The sequence below is a fragment of the Sceloporus occidentalis genome, unplaced genomic scaffold, assembly GCF_023333645.1.
Source record: "Sceloporus occidentalis isolate IW3139 unplaced genomic scaffold, rSceOcc1.0.p SCAF_4, whole genome shotgun sequence".
NCBI lineage: Eukaryota > Metazoa > Chordata > Lepidosauria > Squamata > Phrynosomatidae > Sceloporus > Sceloporus occidentalis.
In genome coordinates, this window is record NW_028316984.1 from 86,010,870 (window position 1) to 86,035,661 (window position 24,792).

The 24,792-nt window shown below is 43.4% G+C and overlaps 1 protein-coding gene across 1 annotated transcript in view; it reads right to left on the reverse strand.

Annotated features, from left to right (window-relative positions):
• VWCE (von Willebrand factor C and EGF domains) overlaps window positions 1-18,384 on the reverse strand; it is a 38,444-nt gene extending 20,060 nt beyond the window's left edge. Inside the window, exons 1-6 of the mRNA XM_089520723.1 lie at window positions 18,153-18,384; window positions 16,100-16,194; window positions 13,461-13,550; window positions 4,903-5,031; window positions 2,891-3,007; window positions 2,637-2,753 (exon numbers count right to left, since the gene is read on the reverse strand). Coding sequence (XP_089376849.1) covers window positions 2,637-2,753; window positions 2,891-3,007; window positions 4,903-5,031; window positions 13,461-13,550; window positions 16,100-16,194; window positions 18,153-18,262 — 658 coding nt within the window. The 5' untranslated portion in view covers window positions 18,263-18,384. The remainder of the gene's footprint in view (window positions 1-2,636; window positions 2,754-2,890; window positions 3,008-4,902; window positions 5,032-13,460; window positions 13,551-16,099; window positions 16,195-18,152) is intronic.
• Between the last annotated feature and the right edge of the window lie 6,408 nt (window positions 18,385-24,792).

Here is a 24,792-nt window from a genome sequence, read left to right on the forward strand (position 1 = left end):
CATTGGCTGCCTATTCGCTTCCGAGCGCAATACAAGGTGTTGGTTATTACCTATAAAGCCCTAAATGGCTTGGACCCAGGGTACTTGGAGAACCGCCTCTCCCCATATAATCTGCCCCGCACACTCAGATCGGCGGGGAAGCATTTGCTAAGAGTTCCAGACTCGAAATATGCTACAACATCGTGTAGGGCCTTTACCATCTCGGCCCCCCAGCTCTGGAACTCGCTTCCCGGTGAGCTCCGCTCGGCCACCTCCCTTGATCGCTTCAGGAAGGAGTTAAAAACCTTCCTGTTCCAACAAGCCTTCCCCTAACTGTTCCCTGTTAGTCTCCCTCTTTCCCCTCACTGTTACTGTTGTTGTACATCCTAAGCTAGCTAGATATTGTTATGTCGTTGATTGCATTGATTGTATTAGTGATTGTTATTTTAACGTATATTTACTGTGTTTTTACTATGCTTTTATCTTGTAATGGCACTTCTTGTAACCCGCCTTGATCTGAGGAAAGGCGGGCTATAAATAAATAATTTATTATTATTATTAATGTCCTCAGTGGCGCAGTGGTTAAATGCCTGTACTGCAGCCATTCACTCAAAACCACAAGGTTGCGAGTTCAAGACCTGCAAAAGGGCCCAAGCTCGACTCAGGCTTGCATCCTTCCGAGGTCGCTAAAATGAGTACCCAGACTGTTGGGGGCAAATTAGCTTACTTGCTGTTCACCGCTATGATCTTTGGAATAGCGGTATATAAATAAAACAAATTAAAAACAAATTATTATTTTACCCCTCCCCCATAGGTAGACATTTGACTAGACAGACAGATAGTCTAGCCTAGTATCAGGCAGCATCCTATATTGGTGTAGCAAGCAGGGCTCTTAGATCTGCTGAACTGTAAGGCAAGGAAAGGAGGAAGTTGCATCTGTTTTATCTTCTCAGTCAACCAAACTCTCTACAGTCAAAAGCCAATATAAAGATATAAGGAATATCTCCAGGATGTAACCTAGGACCTCCATCCATACACATGACAGCAATGTCATTTTGTTGTTGAAAACCCAAGGGATTTCTGGATAAAAGATATCCCTTTCCCCATAATTACTGTTAGTGAGCATATTTTTTACACCTGCAGTAACACATCTGATAATGGATATACAGAACAACCCCTCTTTTTTTTCCCTGGAGCTACTATGCTTTATACAATAGGTCTAAACCTTCTCTCTCTTTTTAATGATGTGGTGTCACTTTTGTTTCTAGCAGAGTTCCCTATGCTTGTAATGGATGTAGTGACACACAAAAATTTCAGCACAAGAACCTGTTCATCATTAGTTCACTTTACTACCGTATGTAAAACTCCCTCTCTTGAATTTAGGTGTATTTGTAAAGGTACTTAGCTAGGAAACAACAACAGCACATCAAACCTTTCTGAGACTAATCAATACAATACTGTACTATCACATTTGTGTAATGTGATGCAAACAGTGTACAATACAACAGTATCATATTTATATATAATTTGCTGGAGAGCTCAGGGAGGCATGGTTAGGCAGCAACTGAGGTATCAGAACCTGCAAGATGAAGGGTGGTAGCAAGATGTTGGTGTGTGTGACGTGACCCATCTTCTGATTCCTGAATTAAGCCTGGTGATTCCAAGGCAGTGGAAGGTTCTAATCTAATACCAGTATCAAAGTAAGGTTCAACTGCCAGTATAGTCAGCTTTTGTACATGTAATCAAAGGGGTTTCATACACACAACTTCATCAAAATATTCTGTGCCAGCGCTATAAATAGCTACCATCACATGGCATTCTGTCTCAATAATCCAAATAATCCTACTGTTGCTTCATTTCCCACTTCAAACACTGAAACATTAGTTTGATGTAAGAAAAAATGTGCAATGATCACCTACTACCCCCGAGGCTGTGAAAGCAGCACCTGTCTGAACAGTATTTTGGAAATGAAATAAATACAACTGGCTCTTGGTATCCACCGGGATTTTACTCTAGGACTCAATCCATCAATACTCAAGTCCCACTAAATATGATAGCCTAGTGAAATTGTGTCCCTTATATAAAATGGCAAAATCAAGATTTGCTTTTTGGAATTTATACTTTTTTTAAATACTTTCAAGCCATGGATAATTGAATCTATGGATAAAGAATCAGTGGATATGGAGGACCAACTGTAACATAATTTAAGTTTCACTTGCATATTGTTGTCCAGATCATTTTTGCTGTCCATGGTTTGTAGGCTACTATGGCTTCTGTTATTTAACCATCCCTGTTAGGCTGCATTCACATTGCAGAAATAATCTAATCTGATATCACTTTAACTGCCATGATTCAATGCTATGGAATTCTGGGGACTGTAGTTTTGTGAGATATTTAGCCTTCTCTGTCAGAGAGCTCTGGTGCCACAACAAACTACAATTCCCAGAACTCCATAGCATTGAGACATGGTAGTTAAAATGGTGTTAAACTGGATTATTTTCTGCAGTGCAAGTGCAGCCTAAGAGGGATGGTCAAATTTAATCTGTAGGCAGAAGGTGGGAATTTTCTTCAAATGACATCAAGAAGGTTGGTTATCTCTAGCACTGGAAGATTAACTCATTTCTTCTTAGCTTCCAAAGAAAAGAAGGAGCACTTACCCATGCAGGAGTGCCGGTTGCCATGGAGGTAGAAGCCAGTTTGGCAGGAGCATCGATAACTGCCAATACTGTTCTTACAGTGGTGCTGACAGGGTGTTGCTAAGCATTCATCAGTGTCTGCATATGAAAACAGATGACAGTACTATTGAGTATCAGTTGTTCCTGAAGTTTCTTATGCCACCATATCCCTGGCATTTTCTTTTGCTTTAACTTCCAAAACATGCCTTCCTTCTTACAGTTCCATTCAGACTTACCTTGACAACTGTGCCGGTCAGCAGCCAGTTTCATCCCAGGGCCACATTCGCACACAAAGCCACCCTCTGTGTTTACGCAAAGCCCCTCACAGGAGGCACTCAGGCACTCATCTATGTCTGAGAAAAAGATAATGTTGATGAATAACTGGAAAGAGATAGATCAGGCTTGGTGATAACACAAAGAGAGACAATTTCCAAAAGAGGGGTGCATAACTGTCATGTCTGAAGTAAAAGGAGTAATTTGTTAAGCTAAAGCTAGCAATATCTGTAAGGGCACTTTCACATGGGGTGTAGCTAAGGGAAAACAAAATGATGGCATTGTGCCCAAACAAGAATTCTGCACCCCAGCTGAAATTTTCATTCAGTATCTAGATTTCTAGCATTGCAGAAAGTGAGATACTGAAAATTGTTCACACCTAAAAGTCTTCTATTTGCTGTGTTCACATTTCCTTGGTAACTTCGTCCCTTTTCTTTAGATGTCTAAACTATATTTCTCAATGCTCAAGTGAATTATAGTTTTAAGTTACTACAATGCAAAAAATCTGGGGACTTAAGGAAGATGTCATGGGGGGCAGAATTCTTATTTAATGGGCCTCTCTTCTTGCAGCTACACCCTGTATCTAGTTTAGCGTTGTTCTATCTGGTGAATGTGAACATAGCAAATATTAGTTCTAGTATGAATGACCTTCTTCTCTGCATTCCTAGATTTTGGGGATGGAATTAAAATTTCATGAGGAACAGAATTTTTATTCAAGGGAGCAATCCCTCATTTTGCATCCTCCTCCAATAGCTACATGCCTGGGGCTACATAAATATAGTATTGTGATTCCACTTTAACAGCCATGGATGCATCTTGTGGAATCCTGCAGTCTGTAGTTTGGAGAGATACTAGAGGAGCTCTCTAACAGAATTCTAAAGAGTCCTTCCTAAACTATAAACTCCCATGATCCAACAGGATGAATCCATGGCATTCACAGTGCTATAACTGTATAGTGTAAATTTCTCTCTCTTATTTCAGTCCCAGTTATTTCACAATCACAAAGTTCACAAATGGATCAGAAAATTTTCTTCCCACTTTTAAGTTTACAGTGATATTGGGGGAAATTAGACCAACATTAAGCATGGGGGGGACCAGTTCACAGTAAATTAAAATCACTTCTGTGAGTAGCAGACATATTCTGTATATCAGTCTTAATTTTCCGAGAAGCAGTCCCAGAGGTTTCAGTGTAGTGAGACAGAAAGTGTAATTTAGATTGTTCAATTAAGGACACAGACAGCAAACACTGCCTGGTTCTTCCACACCAGCTGTTTATTTTGGAACTGCCACAGTTTGTTCACTCGTTTTACAAGGGGTAACCACTTTTACAATATTACCCTAAACAGTCCTTCTCTTGTGTTCTCCCCAGCCTGCTATCATTTTGATGGAGAACGCAGAAAAATGTTGAGGAAAGAACAAGAAACCATTGCAATCACCAGGAACATTATCACCATAATGTGCTTCCTCTTCTTGCTGAAGGCATAGTTTTGACACTTTAGGTGGCTGAAACCTATTTCCATCCCTTTTCACTTTGGAACACCTTCACTGTTACCTTTTTAGTCTGCCATTTTAGCAACCTGTTGTTGTTTTCTTTCTCATTTTTAACACTACTGCTAAAACATGCCTACATTATGAAATAAAATTAAGTATTTGTACAATAGTGCTTTAGTGGAAAATTGTAAATCACAAATTTTAAAACAAAATGTGTAAAATAAAAGTAAATACACTGCTAAAATATCATGCTAGTTCCACTTTTTTGGCTATGTTTTGTTCACTAGTATGAACAGAATATACCACAGTGTCCAAGTTTGAGAAGTGCAGGACATTCCAAAATAATTTACAATTCCACATGAAGGTTACACTGGAAGAGCAATGACTTGGTATTACTGATAGTCTCTGAATATGCCTCAGAATAATTGCAGGGTTCTGTTTCTGCTGGATCACTGGGGGGAAGATAACCAGTCTTCTGGTTTACCTGTACAACGTACACCATTGGCTGTCTCAGTCATTGAAAATCCCAGGGGGCACACCCTTGCCACCTCCTGGCATCCTCCATGATTGCAAGCAAGGTCACAGCCATACTCTCCACAGGCCCCAGGAGGGTCTGAAAAGACAAGAAGGGAAAACATCAAGATAGTTTTTCAAAGATGGAAAACAAGACGAAATACACTAAAGGCACCAGGTCCTGTCTGATCCTGGAAGCTAAGCAGGGTCAGTTCTGGTTAGGCTTGTATGGGTGAGTGCCAATGAATAACAGGCTATATCAGTGATGGTGAACCTTTTACAGACCGAGTGCCCAAACTGCAACCCAGACCCCACTTATTTATTGCAAAGTGCCACATCCCTCTGGCTTTCTAGTAAGAAACTCTGACAAACTCTGTGCTAAGGGCTATAGCATGTGTGCCCACAGAGAGGGCTCTGAGTGCCACCTCTGGCACGTCTGCCATAGATTCACCATATTTTAGAGGAAGGAACTGGCAAAACCACCTCTGAGTATTCCCTGCCTAAGAAGACCATCTGACATTCATGGGTGCACCATATGTTGAGAGGGGACTTGAAGGCACATACACAAACACACACAACAGGACTACTTCAAACAGGACAGAAAACAAGATACTGTCCTTGAGGGGGAAAGGCAGGCAGATAGAGCCAGAGACTCAGTGTTAGAATATTTAAGTAAAATTTAGATGCTGAGTTTTTAAATGGTAACCTACTCCCTGCTCATTTTACTAAGTGGACTTCTGCCCCAAAATCCTGCCCTGAATAAGCCTCTTTCTGAATTTTTTCATTTCCCTGCAGTTATCACCTTTCTGATAGATAAGAGAGAGAGCTTAGGTTCAAGGCTGCCCAGGGAAAAATGCCCTGTGGTGAGCCTGTTCCAAGGTTGATAATCCATCTACTCCAGTTTTACTTGACAGTGAGTGGCAGCAGGCAGCTGGTTTCAGAATTTTCTGTTTTAATTTTCCAGACTAATGCTACCTTAGGGGCATTTGAGGAAGTTAAAATGAGGAGGAAACCATACCGCATGGCAAAGAGAGCCACAAAAGGCAGATGTAACAACTAGGCTTACTTGCTGAGGGTCCTCCCTGCTCCTGCAGGCGAAAACCTGAGACATAGGGACAGTACTTGGTTATGTTATTAAGCATTATGCATTAAGTACCAACTACAATTGCTCACCACTTGTTATTCAGACATTTGTTTTTGTGTACCTTCAAGTCATTTCCAACTTATGGACACTCTAAGGCAAAGCTATAATGGTGTTTTCTTGGCAAGTTTTGTTCAGAAGAGGTTTGCCTTTGCCTTCCTCTGAGAGTGTGACTGGCCCAAAGTCACCCAGTGGATTTCCATCGCCGAGCAAGGATTTGAACCCTGGTCTCCATAGTCATATTCCAGTACTCAAAGCACTACACGATGCATACATACATACAAATGAAGCAAGAAAACATGTTTTCCTGTTGGAAATGAAGACAATAACCTTAACTGAATTTAATTTAATTTGTTTTACTTCCTGGTAGCCAGAAGGTGATGCAGAGTGGAAGGTGAGCCCTGGTGCCACAACAACTGGGAGGAAAGGAGGAAACTAACTAACTAACTAAATAAATAAATACAGTCCTGGAGAGTCTTTGCAAGTTGCAGCAAATCAATTAAACCTTGTGAATTGTAGCAGGCTGATGCACTACTAGCTTAGTTAGACATGTGCACACAACCCTCTCAGCTTGTCTGGAGTTGAGCCCACCAAAACTGAAGAATTTGCACCCTTGTCTCTTGCCTGGAGATGACCATGAAAACTGGAGTGTCATGGCCAGCCATGAGGAGGGCAAGGAGGAGGACTCGGCTCCTCAGGTACATGAGGAACCTGAGGCTGTGCCAGGCCCCAGTTCTGCCCTGCCAGGTCCCAGCTCTGCTCTCCCAGCCCCAGTGGATTTGGCTCACCAGACCCTAGCTCTATGGGATCTTCTCCAGTGAAACCTGGGGCTCAGCAGCCCATCCTTGCCCCAGTAGAAGTTCCAGACTCGGGAGACATAGAGCAGCAGAGCATTGAGATTCCTACCTTCAGCCAGAGATCAGAAAGGGCGTGCCTTCAGTGTTCCAAGAGACTTGCTGAGAAACGCTCATTAGCCACTCAGCAGCTGTGATAAGGGAGCTAGATATAAGGCACCTAGCAGACGCTGAACTCTCTTGTCAGAATCTATTGTCTATTGGTTCTCATTAGGGAATACTGCTTGATCTGTCTCCTTGCTTCCTAGACCTTTGACTGCCTTTGAAACCTTGACCTTGGACCAGACACCTTGAATAACCCTCTGGCACTCTTAACCTCGGACTGGACTGGTAGTATTGCTCTCTGTAATCCTGAACTTTGGACTGGCTAGCAGCTTATTCTATTCAGACATTGTTTGGCATTGTTGCTTGAGGAACTGCTTCTTGGCAGATCGGCATGGTTTCCTTTTGCCGAGCTCTTATCAGCCATGTGAGTGTGTGTTGGCAGCATTCTTGGACATGGAGAATCAAGATCAGGCCTTGAGATCTGGCAACCCTAGTGTCAACACAACAGTGGACGATATCGCACGACGGCTTTTGCAACTCCAATCCAAAGCCACTCCAGGTCCAACCATGCAAATTCACGTTATAACGTGATTGATTATTACATGTTATTGCTTTCTATGGGGGGTCGTTCCAAGCTAGATCCAAAGTCAATCCAAAGTGACTCCTGATGTAGGTGAATTCGGTAACAAGCGAATTCACAAAAATTGTTTCCAAGCTCACTTCGATTTCAATCCGAATTGGTCTGGTGTGGAATGCAACTTTGCTTCGGTACTGGTATACCCCCCAAACCGCCAAGGTGGCAAATTTCCCATGATGCGGCACTGCAATTTTGCTCCATTTGCTTCCGGTACTCCTTCAAGAACAGAGGATACATTTGGATGATGCTGAGAGGGATTGGGGGGGGGGGACTGACACGGAGGACACATTCGGATGTTTCAGGGAGGCATGTAGGGAAGGCTGACACAGATGACACATTGGGATGTTTCAGGGAGGCATGTAGGGAAGGCTGACACGGATTACACATTGGGATGTGGCTGTATGTATACTGGAGACCACACATGGTGGGAGTTGCAGGCATTGCTAAATTGCTGAAATAGAGTAAATGGAGTTAAAAAAATAGAATAGAATAGAATAGAAGGGAAGAAGAAACATGAAGCTAGCATTCATGTGAAACTGGAACCAGGAAGTGACCAAAATGCAAAGTTCACGATGCATTCAGAGGCCCATTGACCATGTGCATGGGTGCCAATTCGAATCATTGAATCCACATGGTATGTACCAGCGGGATAATTTAATGTGCACTCATTCTGCTTTGCCTCAGGAATGACCACAATTTCATTCTTCACGTGTGATAATTAATCATGTGAATTGCCTTGGATTTGAATTTACTCTGGTTCTCCTTCCCTTCGGAATGGCTTTGGATTGGAGTTCCAATTTCACGTGTGATAAACTCCAGTGAGTCCCTACAAGGCTTCAAGTACCAGGTTCCTGAGGATGCTGAATGTTGGAACTGGGCTGAAGAGTTGTAATTGGATACTAAAAAAAGGTAGAAGCATTGCTCACCACCAGCATTCCACTAAATGGGATTCTGACACATAGGAAGAAGAGTAGAGTATAAAGGAAGCGGTGAGCACCCCATGCCAAAGGGGAGGGTAAAGGCTTCATGAAGTGGTCAAAGAGAATGAGCAAGGTACAGTCAGCCCTCCATATCCACAATTTTTTTATCCACAGATTCAAGCATCCTTGGTTTGAAAATATTTTTTAAATATATAAATTCCCAAAAGCAAACCTTGATCTTGCAATATAGGGTACAATTTCATTATGCCATTGCATTTAAAAGGACTTGAGCATCCACAGTTTTGGTATCCACAGGGTGAGGATGGGGAGTCCTGGAACCAAAACCTATCAGATAAGAGGTTCAGAGAAAGGTAAGGCGAGGCTCTGACTCAGGTTATTTTAACACAAGGCTTTTATGGTGCAACAGAGACAAGTTATTGGCAACCAAGAAGCCTTTCCACACCACATTGCTGCTGTTACACTTCCCTCCTGGTGTAATCCCAGGTTTTTTCAGTCACCAAAAATACTGTATTTTCTGGTGTATAAGACTACTTTTTAACCCAGGAAAATCTTCTCAAAAGTCAGGGGTCATCTTATACGCCGGGTGTTGTCTTATAGGGCAGGTGCTGAAACTTCCAAGCCAGACTGGGAGAATCTGCAGTCGCCGCATATGGTGGGGGGAGTTTAAAAATGGCCACGGCTGCATCCCCACCATATGCATCAACCATATGAAAGCAGCAAAGGCAGCGCTGTACAAGTATGGTAAAAGAAAACCCACTCACTAGGATTCGTGGAAAGAAATGACTTAACGCGGTCCTGATGATGAGGTGAGTGGGTGTCTCACCAGGAAGGTGTAAGTGAAGGGCAGAGCAAGCTGCAGGCGTCCAGGACGCCTGAGGTATGGAAAAAAGAGCCGTGTTTGTGCTACCGCTCTGATAGTTTTGGAGACAGAGAGGACTGGGCAGGCAGGGAGAGCTGACCAATCCAACCAGGCTTTGTATACAACAAGTTTTCCTGCTAAGTACCTGCATGTCATAAGCATTTGAGTGAAAATTACCATATCGAAATCAAATCTTACATTTTTTAAATTTTTATTTGGTGTGCGTTGGAAAAAGGGTAGTCTTATACGGTGAGTATATCCCAAATTCTATATTTTAACTGGAAAAGTTGGGGGTCGTCTTATACGTCGGAAAATACAGTAATCCATTTGTCAAATGAGGTTCTGGTTATGTTTTGTTTTTAGTAGCACAAAAGATCCTGGACCAGGTGGGTGTATTTGGGGCATGCAGTGGGCATCATTACTCAATGTTTAACTTGGGAGGGGGGGGGTGCAATCTCACTTTATTTCCAGTATGTGAGGTGGAAGGGAGGGCTGGATACACTTTGGGCAAAGCCTTCCCTGGGGGTTTACACAATCTCCCCAATTATTCTTCTTTGTTTGTTTGTTTTAAATCTACCTCTATAGTGGTGCAGCAACAAGTGAACCCACTGAAGAGGTTGAAGAAACGTCACACTAGTGCAATTATGACAATTATGGGGTGTGGGGAATACAGTAGGAAATGTGTAGCTGGAAAGAATGACAGCAGCTTTCTGAAAAATTGCCAAATAAGGATCAAGGGAGAGAAATGTGTGGTGGAGATCTAGGTGGCCATCCACACTTGCCCCCCATGCAGGAAAGCTATGAAACAAATTATTACTATAGTCACAGGACCAAAACTGAAGTGTGAAAGGCAGCATTACAAACCCAGTAACGTGATGATGGTATAAAGGGGTCATTCCCACTGGCCTATAACGCAGGTCTGGATGTGAATCATGGATGCATCATTTCCATTTGAGCACGAATCTGACCTGCATTGCTCCGAAATCGTTCCCATTGAGATTCGAATCTGATTCAATTTATCTAGGAAAACTTAAATTATAGGTCGATAAATCGGTTTTAAAAAACAGTGGTTTTAAAGCGAGTTTTCCTGTGCCTCCTGAGTCTGTTTCAGGGCAAATGAATTGGAACGAAAGGGTGTCTGATTCAGGAACCTGGAGATGGGAGGAGCAGTGCTCAAGGGGCTGGCCTGGGGGTGTCACCCTCTGTGTTCTCTTTCTGCATCGCCGGCACATTTTCTTCCGTTCGCATAGCCTTTCCCCCAGTGGATTGGGAAGCAGGGTAAGGCGATCGCCCTACATTGAGCTCCAAAGGCAGTAAACACATTACTCCCCCTGCAACCTCCCCGCTGCTCCACATTCATAGACGGATGTGTGAGGAGAGCCATTGAACACCATTTTAAACTATTATTTTTTCTTTTTTTCTTTTTTTGCCTTTGCCAGAGCGCCTGAGCAACAGATGGGCTTCGCAGTACATGCCTGCATGATCACCCCGCCAGACAGGCCAGGGAGCAATGGGGGAGGGCAAAGGGATTTGGGGGAATAGAGGCTCCTCTCCTCTCTTTCCCAGAGGAACTATGGGGAGACACAGAAGAGGCTGGACGCCAAGGGATTGGAGGCAAAGAGAGGCTCCTCTCCTCTCTTTCCCAGAGGAACTATGGGGAGACATAGAAGAGGCTGGATGCCAAGGGATTGGGGGCAAAGAGAGGCTCCCTTCTCCCTTTCTTGGAGGGGAAAAGCGCCTCAGCGGCTGATTGGCTGTGACGTCAAGCGCTTAAGTGCTTGATTGACGGCTGATTTTTTTAAAAAAGAGGTTCCGGAAGGACAATGGAAACGGGGAGCAAAATAAACCGCTTCAAATTACCACAGGGAAAATACCAATGGGAACAAAAACAGGGGTAAAAAAAAACCGGGTCTGTTTGCACCCATTTTTAATGGGAACGATGGGTCAGATTCGAGTCAGAATCCGAGTCAGAATGGCAGTGAAATAAGCCACATTTTTTGCCCAGTGGGAATGGCACCAAAGTCTGTTTCTTTAGCAGAAAAGAGGCTAGCTAGGGTGATGGACCCCTCAGACATTTCAGTACAAAGTGGATATGTTGAAAGGCCCTGTCTCCAGATTTAAGAAATTACAAGGGGAATCTGTGTGGGTGGGGCAGGATGAGAAGGCCCCAGGATGTCCAACAGCCATTGTGAGCAGGGAAGAGGTCTATTGCTGTATTTTTAGTTCTATTGTTTTTCAGTTTGTTTGTTCTTTTGCAGAATGGCAATAGACTCTGTTGGACTATTATACCACAACCCATTAAATTAACAAAGAATACAAAAGAATAAGAGAATGCAATGAACTTCACATGGGCATCATTGCAAAACCTCTGATTGCATAAACTGGAACTCATCCAGATTGTTACAACATGTTTTCAAAAGCCTTGTTCTAACTGTGCATGACATAAATTGGTTCTCCTCATATAGCGAATGACACAAAGCCATTTTCCATAAAAGCTATTGGCTTTCTTCTTTCTGTGTCTGGTCCATTTGAAGGATATTCATTCAACTTTCCTCACCTTCTGATTTGTTGTCAGTTTGCAGGAAGGACATTTTAATAATTTGCTTAGAGCTCCAAAATGTTTAAGGTTGGGTCTAGAGAGAAGGGCTACTGCTGGCAGGGTTCCTTATGGCAAAACAGAGACACTCTCACACAGCAGTTATTAGTCCCTCCAGAGACAGATGCTGGCTATGATTTCAACTAACTACGCCATGCCTAGTACACTCAAAAGCCAGAAGGAAGCAAGCCAGCACTGAGCAGTTCCTCTCCTTTGGGAGAAAAAACAGCTTGAGAATATCTCCTGGCAATAATTAATGGATAGTGGTGAGGATGAGGATGATGGTATCTTTTGACAATGCCATTTCACACTATTAAGGAAATTCAAAAGGCCATATTGCATTCCTGGAGAGACTTAGATATATCTTCACATTACAGAAGAAAAAAACTGGAGCAGAGTATTAGCATATTGGAGCCCATAAATCTGCACTGGTCAGACCCCACCTGGAATATTGTGTCCAGTTCTGGACACCACAATTTAAAAAGGATGTGGAGAAACTGGAGCATGTCCAAAGGAGAGTGACTAAAATGGTGAAGAGTCTGGAAGCCATGTCCTATGAGGAATGACTGAGGGAGCTGGGGATGTTTAGCCTGGAGAAAAGAAGGTTAAGAGGTGATATGATAGCCCTGTTTAAATACTTGAAGGGATGTCATATTGAGGAGGGAGGTAGCTTGTTTTCTGCTGCTCCAGAGACTAGGACCCAGAACAATGGATGCAAGCTACAGGAAAAGAGATTCCACCTCAACATTAGGAAAAACTTCCTGACAGTAAGGGTTGTCCAACAGTGGAACACACTCCCTCGGAGTGTAGTGGAATCTCCCTCCTTGGAGGTCTTTAAACAGAGGCTAGATGGCCATCTGTCAGGGATGCTTTGATTTGGATTTCCTGCATGGCAGGGGTTGGACTGGATGGCCCTTGCGGTCTCTTCCAACTCTATTACTCTATGATTCTATGATTCTAAGTGTAAAGGACTGAGGTGGAACCCAAGTACAGGTTGAATATCCCTTACCCAGAATTCCAAAATCCAAAATATTCCAAAACCAAACTTTTTCATGGGTGGCTGAGGCAGGGACACTTTTGCTTTCTGATGGTTTACGGTATACAAACTTTGTTTCATGTACAACATTATTAAAAATACTGTATAAAAGGCTTATGTTAATGATGTTGTGCATGAAACAAAAGATCTCCTCATAAGGTGTATATGAAACATACATGAATTTTGTGTTTAGACTTGGGCCCCATCTCCAAGATATCTCATTATGTACATGTACAGTATGTAAATATAGGTATTTCAAAATAAAAAAAAAATCCAAATGGTATGGAAATTTGCAAACCCACACTGCTCTCACCTCTACTTTATAACCACCAGATTTTAATGCCTTCAAACAGCGAGAAACAAAAGACCTCCCCATAAGCAAACCAAATCACTGGCAACACCCCACAATGTTCTCCTCACCTTGACATGTAATGCCCTGCCCTCCATCCCTACAGGAGCAGACATTGGGAGCGATACAGAAGCCACTGCCACAGCCAAAGGAACAAAGTGCTGGGAAATGAGTCAAGAAAGCATCAGTCAGATCAGGCAAAAGTCAATCTTTCCCCATCAGAGCTGAAGATAAACTTTCTTACACCAAGGATGCAGAAATCCAGTTAAGAGGAACTGTTAGTAGTACTTGGAGCAGATACCACTTCTCCAAAGAGAAAGAAAACAGGGTGTTTCTTGGAAAGTCTTTTTAAATGAATGATGAGATTAAATAGTGGGAGAAACAAAACTGTTTTTTTTTTAAAAACACACACAAACGTCTAGAAGTAGAATTGTCCTCTGCTGAGTGGTGTAAGTGAAGCCTCTATATCTTAGAAGAAGACCATAAGTCAAAGTCAACTTGGTAGGAGTTACACCCACCCACTATAGTAGTAATATTAACAGTTACAATGCTATTTTGAAAATAAGCATTGTTGTGCCTTCATTACCCCCAAAAGTAATGCATTACAGATGAAATTATTACTTGTAGTCCAATCCTTTCAAGCTTTGAGAGGAAGTCCCATGGGTTCTGGTGGTGCTTACTCCCAAGAAAGTGCACACAAGGTGGCTCCTTGAAATGCCTTGCTCATAGACAAACAGAAAGACAAGACAAATATATATCTGCACAGTCTTTTTACTGTGTTGGTACTTCTGTGTTTTGCTGTTGTTGTTATTGTTTTATGTCTTCAAGTTGTTTCCATCTTATGGAAACCCTAAGGTGAACCTATGATGAGGTTTTCTTGGCTTCATCATATATAGAGCTTCTTCCAAGGTATTGATGCAATTTTGTGACAGTACTGAGAATTCTTTGACAGAGGCTCCTTAACTCCTTCACCAAAGCACAGTTCCCATTGTGTTCAAAAGCTGCATATTCTGACTGCCAAGATACATTTATTTAATAAATTTATATTCTGTCTTTCTCTCACTTATAGTGTAGATTATTACAGTATGAAACCCTACTGCTTTTTTTTTTTTAAAGTCAAAGCCATCTGGAAGTACACTCATAATACAAGTGTATGTCTTTTTTGAAGTGCTAGTTTTATGGCCAATAATCCATTAATACTTCTCCAAAATAATCTGTCACCCACACCTTTTGCATGGACTTTGTCACACTTGTCTTATGAAACAAAAGGAACATGAGAAGTAAGCCACCAGTCACAACTAACAAAAATGTATATTGTTTCAATGCATTCATTAGCTCAACTACGAAGGCACAAAATTCTTAGCATAAGCTTTTGAAATATGAATGTTTCCTCATCAGGTAAAAATGTTTTTAACATTATTCAAGGAAAGAAAAGTTATGATATTACACTCACATAGAATCAATACTGTATTGAGTTGGTACAGAGAAAGGGCTCTGTACAAGGGGGAGGCTGAAAAACTCTCAGGGTTATGTGTAGATAAGTCATCTCTCATCACAGACAGATTTTCTGCATCATTCTTCTGTACATGCATGATGCCATGGCACTACATCTAACAAAACTGGCTTTGAGCTCACTGGGAATAATAAGGGCAGTAAAAGAAGAGCTGTCAAATACGGTTCCCCAAAATGTTTGGTGGGCCTGGTGCTCTCATCTTCAATTGTTAGATGGTGGAAGTGAATGAGAGCAACTGGCAGAAGCCACCAGCTGGGTCTTATATGTCATTGTATGAACAAATGAGTAACTCCAATGGGGAGCACCAGCTTTGTGAACAGATGCAGTAGGATTTCATATTGGCACAGTATTATGGCTCAGCAATGCTACAATGGGAAAATCTAGTTTTGTCAGATGTGGTGCCATGGCATCATACATGGTACAGAAGAATGATACAGAAAATCTGTCTGTGATGAGAGATGACTTATCTACACATAACCCTGAGAGTTTTTCAGCCTTCCCCTTGCCAGCTGTCAGGGCACATACAATAAAAGTCTTATTAATGTTATAGAACACTACAAAGTTAAATTGATTTTATATGGTACTTTATTTATCATAGTGTCTCCCCAAAAAATCCTGGGAATGGTAGTTTGGTTTAATGATAAATAACTGATAGATACCTCACTCTCTTAACTCCTTTCAGAAAATTACAATTCTCAGCAGACCAAGATAATTATTGTTAAGCCAATGAAAACTCTGGCATCCAATTATTAATTGTGGCAATGGGATGTAGCCTGACTGGGGCTGCATCTATACTGCAGAATTAATGTAGTTTGACACTGCTTTAATTGCCATGAATTAATGCTATGAATTCTGGGATTTGTAGTTTTGTGAGATATTTAGCCTTCTCTCTCAGAGAGCTCTGGTGCCACAACAAATTACAAATCCCAGCATTCCATAAAATGGAACCATGACAGTTAAAGTGATGTCAAACTGGATTAATTTTGCAGTGTGGCAGTAGCCTTAAACAAGTGGCCCTCGTGGTTGGTTGGATATGGATGGAAGCTATAGCTACCTGAATCACCTATGGCTCTATCTACTGGCTCTACATTTATCATCCATTTTGAATTTTTTGAGTGCTAGAAGATTATTTTATCTCAGATTGAGAACCTTCAAGGCAGAGAGTTTCACTTCAGATTCAGCCACAGAAGTACTCACGTAGAGTGCACTGTCCACTGCCGGGAGCTGGTATCCACCCAGGACAGCAGCCATTTCCAAAACCAGAGAGGCAAACATGTGGACCAAGGCGACGTCTAGGAATATAAAACAAACAGTATGACAGTTTCTGAGATATGCAATAAATTTCCAAGTATTTAGTAAATTTAGTAGGTTGCCAGAATGCTCAAACTGCAAGTTGGCATGCAACTACTTAACCCCCTGTATGGAGCAAGCCAAGGTGTCAATTTATCAAGTTGCATCACTAAGATGCCCTAACCAAGAAGCACTAGGTTCTCTCCCTGCCATTAAAAAAAACCTATCATGTATTCGAATGGCAGAAGGAGCTGCTTACAAAAGCACACCAAATGAAATTGCACAGTTCAACCATTCCTGGGCTGTGGAGACTACAAAGGTAGCACAAGGAAGCTAAAGAATCAAGGTAACCTATACAGCAGAAGTGAGAAATGTGGGGCTTTCTAGATGTTGGGCTGCTATTCCCATCAGCCCTAACCACTGATAAGGGGAGTTGCAGTTCAACAAGCAAAGCTAATTGCTGTCCAGAAACATCTGGAGGGCCACAGGTTCCCACCCCTGTTGTAGTTGTGCAAACAATTCCACATGCCATGTTGCAGTGCTGCCTTATTTGTTAAGGAAAGGTACCACTGTGGGCTTGTTACTTGATTTGTCTGTTCCTGTGGTGGAGAACATAACAATAGTCCTGGTTTCATATCAAGACCACATGACAAGGACAGATATAACTGCCAAAAGGCAAAGAGCCTGGTGTGCTGGAATAAAAACAGAAGAGGATAAAGCAATAGCACAAGGAAAGAAAACTGTCACCAGGATATATGAAAAGGCAGGCACAGAACCACAGCAACGGCTAAATACACATAGCCTTCCTGCCCACAGGTTGTTGTTGTTTTTCTTGTATCGAAACATGTTTGTGAGGATAGGCTGTCTAAATCATTTGCCTGGAGCACAAGATGCTACTGTGAATGCCTTCCTGAGCTTTCCAAACACACAAAGCCAGAACTCTGGAAGGCAAGCAACCATTTAAAGGAGAATAAACCTGAATTGTGGGGGGAGACACCTGTGTTTGGGTGGACAGTGATGCAAGTACACTATCACTCCATCTCTTATGCACCCCATGCCCAGTCCCTCAGTTGCAGCTGCCCAGACAATGTTCCAGTCAATCCAATGGTCCAGCTTCGGGCCCTTGGAGTCATTCTGGCCCATTTCATAGGAGAAGGTGGGAATGAAGAAGGCAGAGTGCAGTCAGTGCTGCCTGAGGAATGACATGGATGAAAAGAAGGGATGGACTGAGACAAAATACTTTAGCACTGCTGCCTCTCTTGATACATGCACAAAAGATGCTCAGAAGATGAAGAAGAAGGGAAGGCAGGGCACACTACATGCTCTTGGATGTTGCTCCTCTCAAGGTGACCAGAGGTCCTCCTTTCCCAGGACCTCTCCTCCATTTCAACCCTCTGTCCTGGAGGAATTCCCAAATGTCCTCCATTTGGAGCCTGACTAAGAAGCATGCCTTGAAATTTATATGCAGGGGGACCAGAATTTTCCTCCATTTGCCTGGGCATGCCCTCCATTCCTTCCTTCTGTCCAGGAGAATCCCCAAACGCCCTCCATTTAGAGCAGGCCTAAGACGCACGCCTGAGTGTGGTAAGCTCTGGTTTGTCCTCCTTTCTTCTAGGAGGCCCCCTCCATGTTGGGGATGCCTGGTCCTCCTTGACAGTGGAAAAGAGGAGGACCACGACCTCTGGTCCCCCTCAGCCGGGTCGAATTGAGCCCAGCACCCAAGGTCTGGGCCAGTTCAGGGTGCCCCTAAACCCATTAATCTCTCTCCAAAATACTCTGTCACCCACACCTTTGGTATGGACTTTGTGACACCTGTCTTATCAAACAAAAGCAACATGAGAAGTAAGCCATCAGTGACAACTAACAAAAAGGTATACAGCGCTGTGCAAATCCTCCAGGAGGAGGGAGAGGGGAGAGGGGCTGGGGGAGTGGGGATGAGGGGGGAGAAGAACTAAGGTACCTCTCCAGGGCGAAGCTGGCCCCCTTCTTCCTTCCACTGTAGACTCTCCCCTGGGGCCCTGGGAGCAGCAGAGAGAGCCAAGCTGCCTGGCAGAGGAGCTGGGCAAACATGTCCCCTCAGATGGATGCTCCCTCCAGAGCGCCTTCCTTGCCTTCCTCCTCCTCACTTTCTTTTCCTTCTCTTCCCTTCCCCTCAGGCCCCCTACTGCAGCATGGCTTGCCCTGTCTGGAAGGACTGGCCTTCCCCTCAAGGATGAGGCTGGGGGCTCTCTTTGCAGGGCAGGGGAGGGGAGGGGACAGCCAGACCCTGGGGGCAGCTGGGGAAGAGACTCCTCCTCCTCCTCCTCCTCTTTCCCCACCAGCCAGGCTCAGCTTGCTCAGCCCCCCCCCCAACCCATAGGGATGAGGAGTGGAAACATGGCCCTCCCCTTCCCCAAAGGGGCACCAGAGGAGAGGAGATGGGGATCCCAGCCTTGCAGACAGAGCAGCTCTGTCTGTGTGGCTGGGAAGAGGATGGTCTCCCCCCCTCCAAGGCACACATATAGACCCCCTCCCCAGCCCTCCTTGGAGCCTCCTTCCTTCCCCACATCTGGCAAGGCTCAAGCAGCCCCCTGCCTCCCTCCTTCTCCCGCTGCTTCTCCAGGCTGCTTTCCCAGCTGTGCCAAAGAGGAGCTGGAGCAGAGCCTGTCTTCTTCCCAGGCGGAGGGGAGGGGAGGCAGGCATGTGTCAAAGGGGGAGAGCAGAGGGTGCCCCTCCTCAGGGCCAGCAAAGGTGGGCCCCCTTCCAGAAAAACAGAAAGAGGGGGAAGGAAGGCACAGGCTCCGATGTCAGAGGTTTCCTCATTTGTCACTTTCCTGCCTACAAAAATCACACAGGCACACAAACAGGTGTCTCCAGGTCCTACCAAAGGATTTCTTTAAGCTCTAGCGTGGGCAGCCCATGGTGACTTTGGAGAGGCTGGCCAGCAGTCTATGTACATCCACATGTTGTTTTTGTTGTGCATGTTCAAGTTGCACCTACCCCCGGGTTTTCTTGGCAAGATTTGTTCAGAGGGGTTTTTGACACAGCCATCCTCTGAGGCTGAGGTCATGGCCAAGCCTAGATTCAAACCCTGGTCTCCAGAGTTGTAGTCCAGTGCTCAAACCACTAGGCCACACTGGCTCTTTCCCTCTTTCTCACTGCATAGGCGAATTGGTGGACCCAGAATATCAAACCATTTTTCATGGGTGGCTGAGATAGTGACACCTTTGCTTTCTGATCATTGTTTACCCCCACATTTTGTTTCCATGGAGTATTTGCTCCAGCTGAACCACTGATAATCTACACTTAAGTACAAGTGCATTGACAAAAGAGCAGACTGCCTTGAAAGATGGTAGTCTTCTTTTAAGCAGAAACTAGACACCCCCCTGTTAGAGAAGCAGCAGATGACCTTTGAGGTCCCTTCCCTTGTTTGAAGGGTGCAGCAATGAGAAAGGAACACAGGCACGGCCCCCCAGAAAGAATTCTGTCCTCTCCCCAAGGAAATTTTTCTTCAGTCCCCAAGTTTCTAGTATTGAAGTTGAGCATTTAGATAGAGTTCAGTTATACAAAGAAAAAGATATGGTACAATCCTGCAAAAACCCACCCTAACACTTCGTGGACTTGCTAAAACATTGTACTCACACAAGGAAGTCTTTCCATGCAGGTACCCTTTGTATGCTCCAGGACTCACATTTGGTGCTTACAGCTGTAAACATTAATTCTCATCTTTGACACATATGCTGAAACCATACAGGGACTCAGTGGAGTTTAACAAACGGGACAAGAAGCTCTCAATTTCGAAAGAGAAGATAGTGAGGTCAGTTTGAAAATTCACGCAATTAAGTGATTACTTATCACACCTTAAATTCACTGTAATGGCCTCTCCGAACACGACCCAGATTCTGTGCAAAGTAAGCCATCACATTGGTGGGTTCTTAATTGTGAATTGGCACCTTGCACATGCTCAGTGAGACTCCAGATGACTGGAGCATAGCATATTTAGGCGAGTGAGAGAGAGGAACCAAGGAACCCTACAATTTACAAAAGAGGTTGGAAGGGGTGGGTGGGAAGAATGGTTGAAAGAACATGCTCTATTCACATTAAAACAAGCATATATTCACTCTTGTCACGTTAAAATGTGAATAGAATAGTTATCCAATAGCTCTTGGTCCATGCCTCTTAATTAGTAGGCAGCAGCCCCCCCCCCCCCCCCCAGCAATGCTGAAGGACAAGCGGAAGCAAAATTGAAGCGGAATTGCAGCATGGCTTCATGGGAACCCCCTCCCTTCCAGATGGTAGGGGGAAACAAGACCAAAGGAGACATGCACATCACACCAAACAACAGCGCACTGAATGTGAAGTTGCCTAGGAGTAGGGTTTGTGACTTCGCTAGTTCATCGAATTTACTTAACTGTGGATTGACGTGTGATTGTGTACGGAGTGCATTCGGACTGCCAGCGATCGCGTGTGGTAACCTTTCGCGCAATAACGTGAATACGCATGATTGCGTTCAGGATGACACTGGATTACACTTCCAATTTCAGTTGTGTGATATCCTCCAGTGCTTCACCAGAGAAAAGCAAGTTCAGTAATATTAGCTTTTGAAAGTAACATATTGGAAGGAATTTCAAGTTGATTGTTCCTCCCCAAGTTTGCAAAGAAACCACTACTCATTCAACTTTATTATCAGCTCAAATCACTATACTGGGATGACTTGCACAATATGCACTGATTTTCTAGTCACTGTTATTTAGTTTAGACAACTATTTTGCATGTGGAAAATACTGTATTTTAAACTGGTTTGGTTTTGGGGAAGCTTCACAACACACTTTCTAATTAAAATTTCTCAATTTGGAGGTATTTTTGTTATTATCTAGAATTCCCTACCCCTACAGAAAGCTTGTTTAAAGTTACTGGCCAAACCCTCCCCCCCCCCCCATGAAAACTGTCTCACTACTCCCCCCCCCCCACCCCAACTGTGACAATTTGCAACACAATGTGCCTACAAAATTTTGTGGGTCAGGAGACACTGAAGCTATGAGTGAAGACTTGGTAAGCTTGGTGGATGACCTACACAGAGAGTTGTACAGGGGAAGTATGTCCCTATTAGTCCTCCTAGATCCTTCAGCAGATTTTTGGCTGATAAAGGACTGGGGAGCATTGTTTCACAGTGGTTCTGGTCTTTCTTGGCTGAACATTCCCAGAGGGTGTTGCTGGAGGACAATTGTTTAGCTTTTTGCCTCTGTGGGGATTCCACAGAGATCAATACTATCCTCTATGCTTTTTAACATCTACTTGCTGGGAGAGATAATCTGGAGCTCTGGGACTGGCTGCAATCAATATGATGATGATACCCATCTCAATTTCTCCCTTACAATGGATGCCAAAGAGGCTGTGGCAGCACTGAATCAAAGACTGGATACAGGTGAATAGACTGAGGTTTAGTCCAGACAAGACAGAAGTGCTGCTGGTCAGTAAGAAAACCACCCTGGGAGAGGGATTACAGATTGTTCTGGGTGTGGTTGGTCCCATCTGAAAGATCTGGTTTGTAGCTTGAAGATGTGTTGGGAGCTTGGGACGCAGTGCTGCTCTTGGAAAGCCAGGTTGCTGCAGTGGCCAGGATCACCTTTACCCAGCTTCATCTGCTGATCCAGCTGCACCCTTTCTTGGGGAAGGCAGATCTGGTCACAGTGGCTCATGCCTTAGCTACCTCTCAATTAGACTACTGTAATGTAATCCCATTCTTGAAAAAACCACGTGAGAAGTCCGGGTTGCACTGCAGGCAGGCTACCTGAGTGGTTATGGGCTGCCTACAGCCCAGACACATGCAAATGCAATTATATCTGTTTTCATCATCTAGATCCCGCATCTATCTTCCTGGGATTCCTGAGAATGATCATCCCCTAAGAAAGTTAGGCTGACACCATCTTTTTAAAGCTTCCAGCAGTCAGCCAAAACAGTGCTGTTCCACATGGCATTCAATTTTTGTAATTGCTGTTTTAACTGTTTCAGAACTAGATTCTAGGAAAGTTTTAGACTTCTTTTAGGAGTTTTTAAAAAGTATTTTAATGTGTTTTAAAAATGTTTTTCTCCATGTATTGTTTTAATTGGTTTGTATTAATTCATTGCCTTAGGAGCTCTTGTGTGCAGAGAAGCAATATAAAAATGCTTTCAATAAACTAAATAGTAAATAGCTCATGAAGCAATATAAGGAATGGCTGTTAGGACAACAAAAAAAACTGATCCTCAGAAAAAGAAAGTTCATCATCAAGTGGTCCTTCTTAGTTGTACTCTTGCACATGCCCTTCCAAATCAGAAAGCATGAGTAAAAATGTATCCTACCCTGCTTCGTTCATGGATATTTGTGGGCGATCCAGACACTGCTGCTTTCCATTTTCAGTCCTCCTGTGTTTTCCCCTTTTTTTTTTCTTCCCAGAAAAAATCCATTAAGGAAAGTCAAAATAGCTGCACATTTCCTTAGGCAGATAAAGAGTAGGCTGTGTCTCTTTCTTTGAACTATGACCACATCAGCCTTCCATGCATTCTGCCAAATCAGTGTTTATCCTGTGAGAGAGAAACAAAGCACAAAGATAGACAAGCTCTTCTTCCGAATTCTGCAGGCAGCTGTTTTCCTTCCAAATGGTCTGTGGTGAAGAGCTGCTCCACTTGGGAGGCAAGGCAGCAAAGGATCTACAGCTGGGCAATTATCCCGCCCCCCCCCCCCCAGCTCTATGTACCTTTGTATCTGTGAGAAGTTAAGTCAGGTGGGTGTGAGAACTGAAAGCACACAAAATAGTGTAGGTGGAAGACACACAAAAAAGAGCTACTTGCTCAGATCAAAGATTAAGCTAGTCCAGTATAATTTTTGCAGCAGTGGCCAGCCATCAGCTTCTGGGATGCCTCCAAGCAGGTATCCCCCGTTTTGTCCCTTGTTACATGGGGTCCTCTGAACATGAAGGCTCTCTACTTATTTGTCATTGGTATTAACTTTCAATCTGTCCAATAATTTCTCTAAAAATAAAGCCATCCAGAGCAGAGGCTGTGCCTGTGTTTTGTGGCATCAGGTGGGAACTATCCCTTGCTTAGAAATGCTAATCTCTGAATTGTGTGACTCATGGTGACCCTGTCACAGGGTTTTATTGACATGTTTCTTCAGAAGCAGTTTGCCATGGCCATCCTCTGAGGCTGACAGTATGTTACTTGTCACCCAGTGGGTTTTTATGGCTGAGCAGGGATTCAAATCTTGGTCTCCAGAGTCATAGTCCAACATTCAAAACACTATACCATTGTTCTGGTTCCAAACTCAACATAATATCCAATGATCTTGCTAATTTAGACCAACTGGTCTACGTGCTAAATAAAATCTCACCTGTGTTGCAGAGGGTTGGACTAAATCTCCAAGTTATCTTCAGTTCTAAAGTTTTTCTGGATTGCTTCAGAATATTTTCTTGTATAAATAAACCAAAGCAGTGAAAAGAAAGCTAAAATCTTTCTTACATGCAAGCTTTCTACTGGCGGAGATGTTTTCACTGCAGCCCTGAATATATTTTCTCAGAGGCAGGGCCCAATTGTATTTAACAGGATCTGCTTCCAGGATAAGTGTCTGTAGGATTAGTTTTTAACACACTTTAAAAAATCAATTACATTTGTTTTTGAAACATGGGAAGACCAATTAGATGTTGTGTGCCTTCAAGTAGTTTCCAGCTTATGGCAACCCTATCACAGGGCTTTCAATTTGTTCGGGGGGGGGGTGCTATTTCCTTCTTCTGAGGCTGAGAGAGTGTGACTTGGTCAGGGTCACTCCACAGGTTTCTATGGCTGAGCAGGGATTCAAACTCTGATCTTGAGTCATAGTCCAACCACTATACCACACTGTCTCTCTGCAATATACATAGGCCTCTTTTGCTCTTTTGCTCTTTTGCTCAGAAGACGCTTCCACATAGCAAGCAACATGTTCTGTGCTGACTATAACATGTAACAATCACATTTGTGCAGAACCTTATGCATGTATACAATTATTACTGTTCTTAATATCATCACATATTTGGAACATCATAATGGTAAAAAGGCTATTTTGTTTTTATAGAAACATTGCTCAATATTTATTTGAATTCCTTATTTCAGACACTGGAGAGAATGGACTTTGAAATACAGAGTTCAGAGAAACAAATTGGATCCCAACTGGCAAAGGGATCAGGCAAGGATGCATTCTATCACCCTACTTGTTCAACTTGTATGCATTAAACATCATAAAAATAGTAGGTTTAAACTCAGAAGAATGAGGAGTGAAGATAGGAGGAAGGAACGTCAACAATCTAAGGCGTTTATCGGACGGGGTCTTTGCAGCTCAGATCCGGGGCTTCTGCAAATCGGGCGATTCGCATTCACGTGATAATGAGAATGTGTTTTCATAGCTGGTAGTTTTAAATGTGAGCCCCTTCCACAGCACCTCTGAACTGAATCCTTACTGGCTCCTCATTTTGGTGGGTTTTGGTGAGTTCGCTAAATAAGTGGATTGACGCGATTCGCATTGGGGCTCTGTTCGATCTCACTGCAAATTGGTCTGGTGTGGAATCCCAATTTGCTTGTGCTCCTGAACACCATCGCAAGACCCCCGGGTT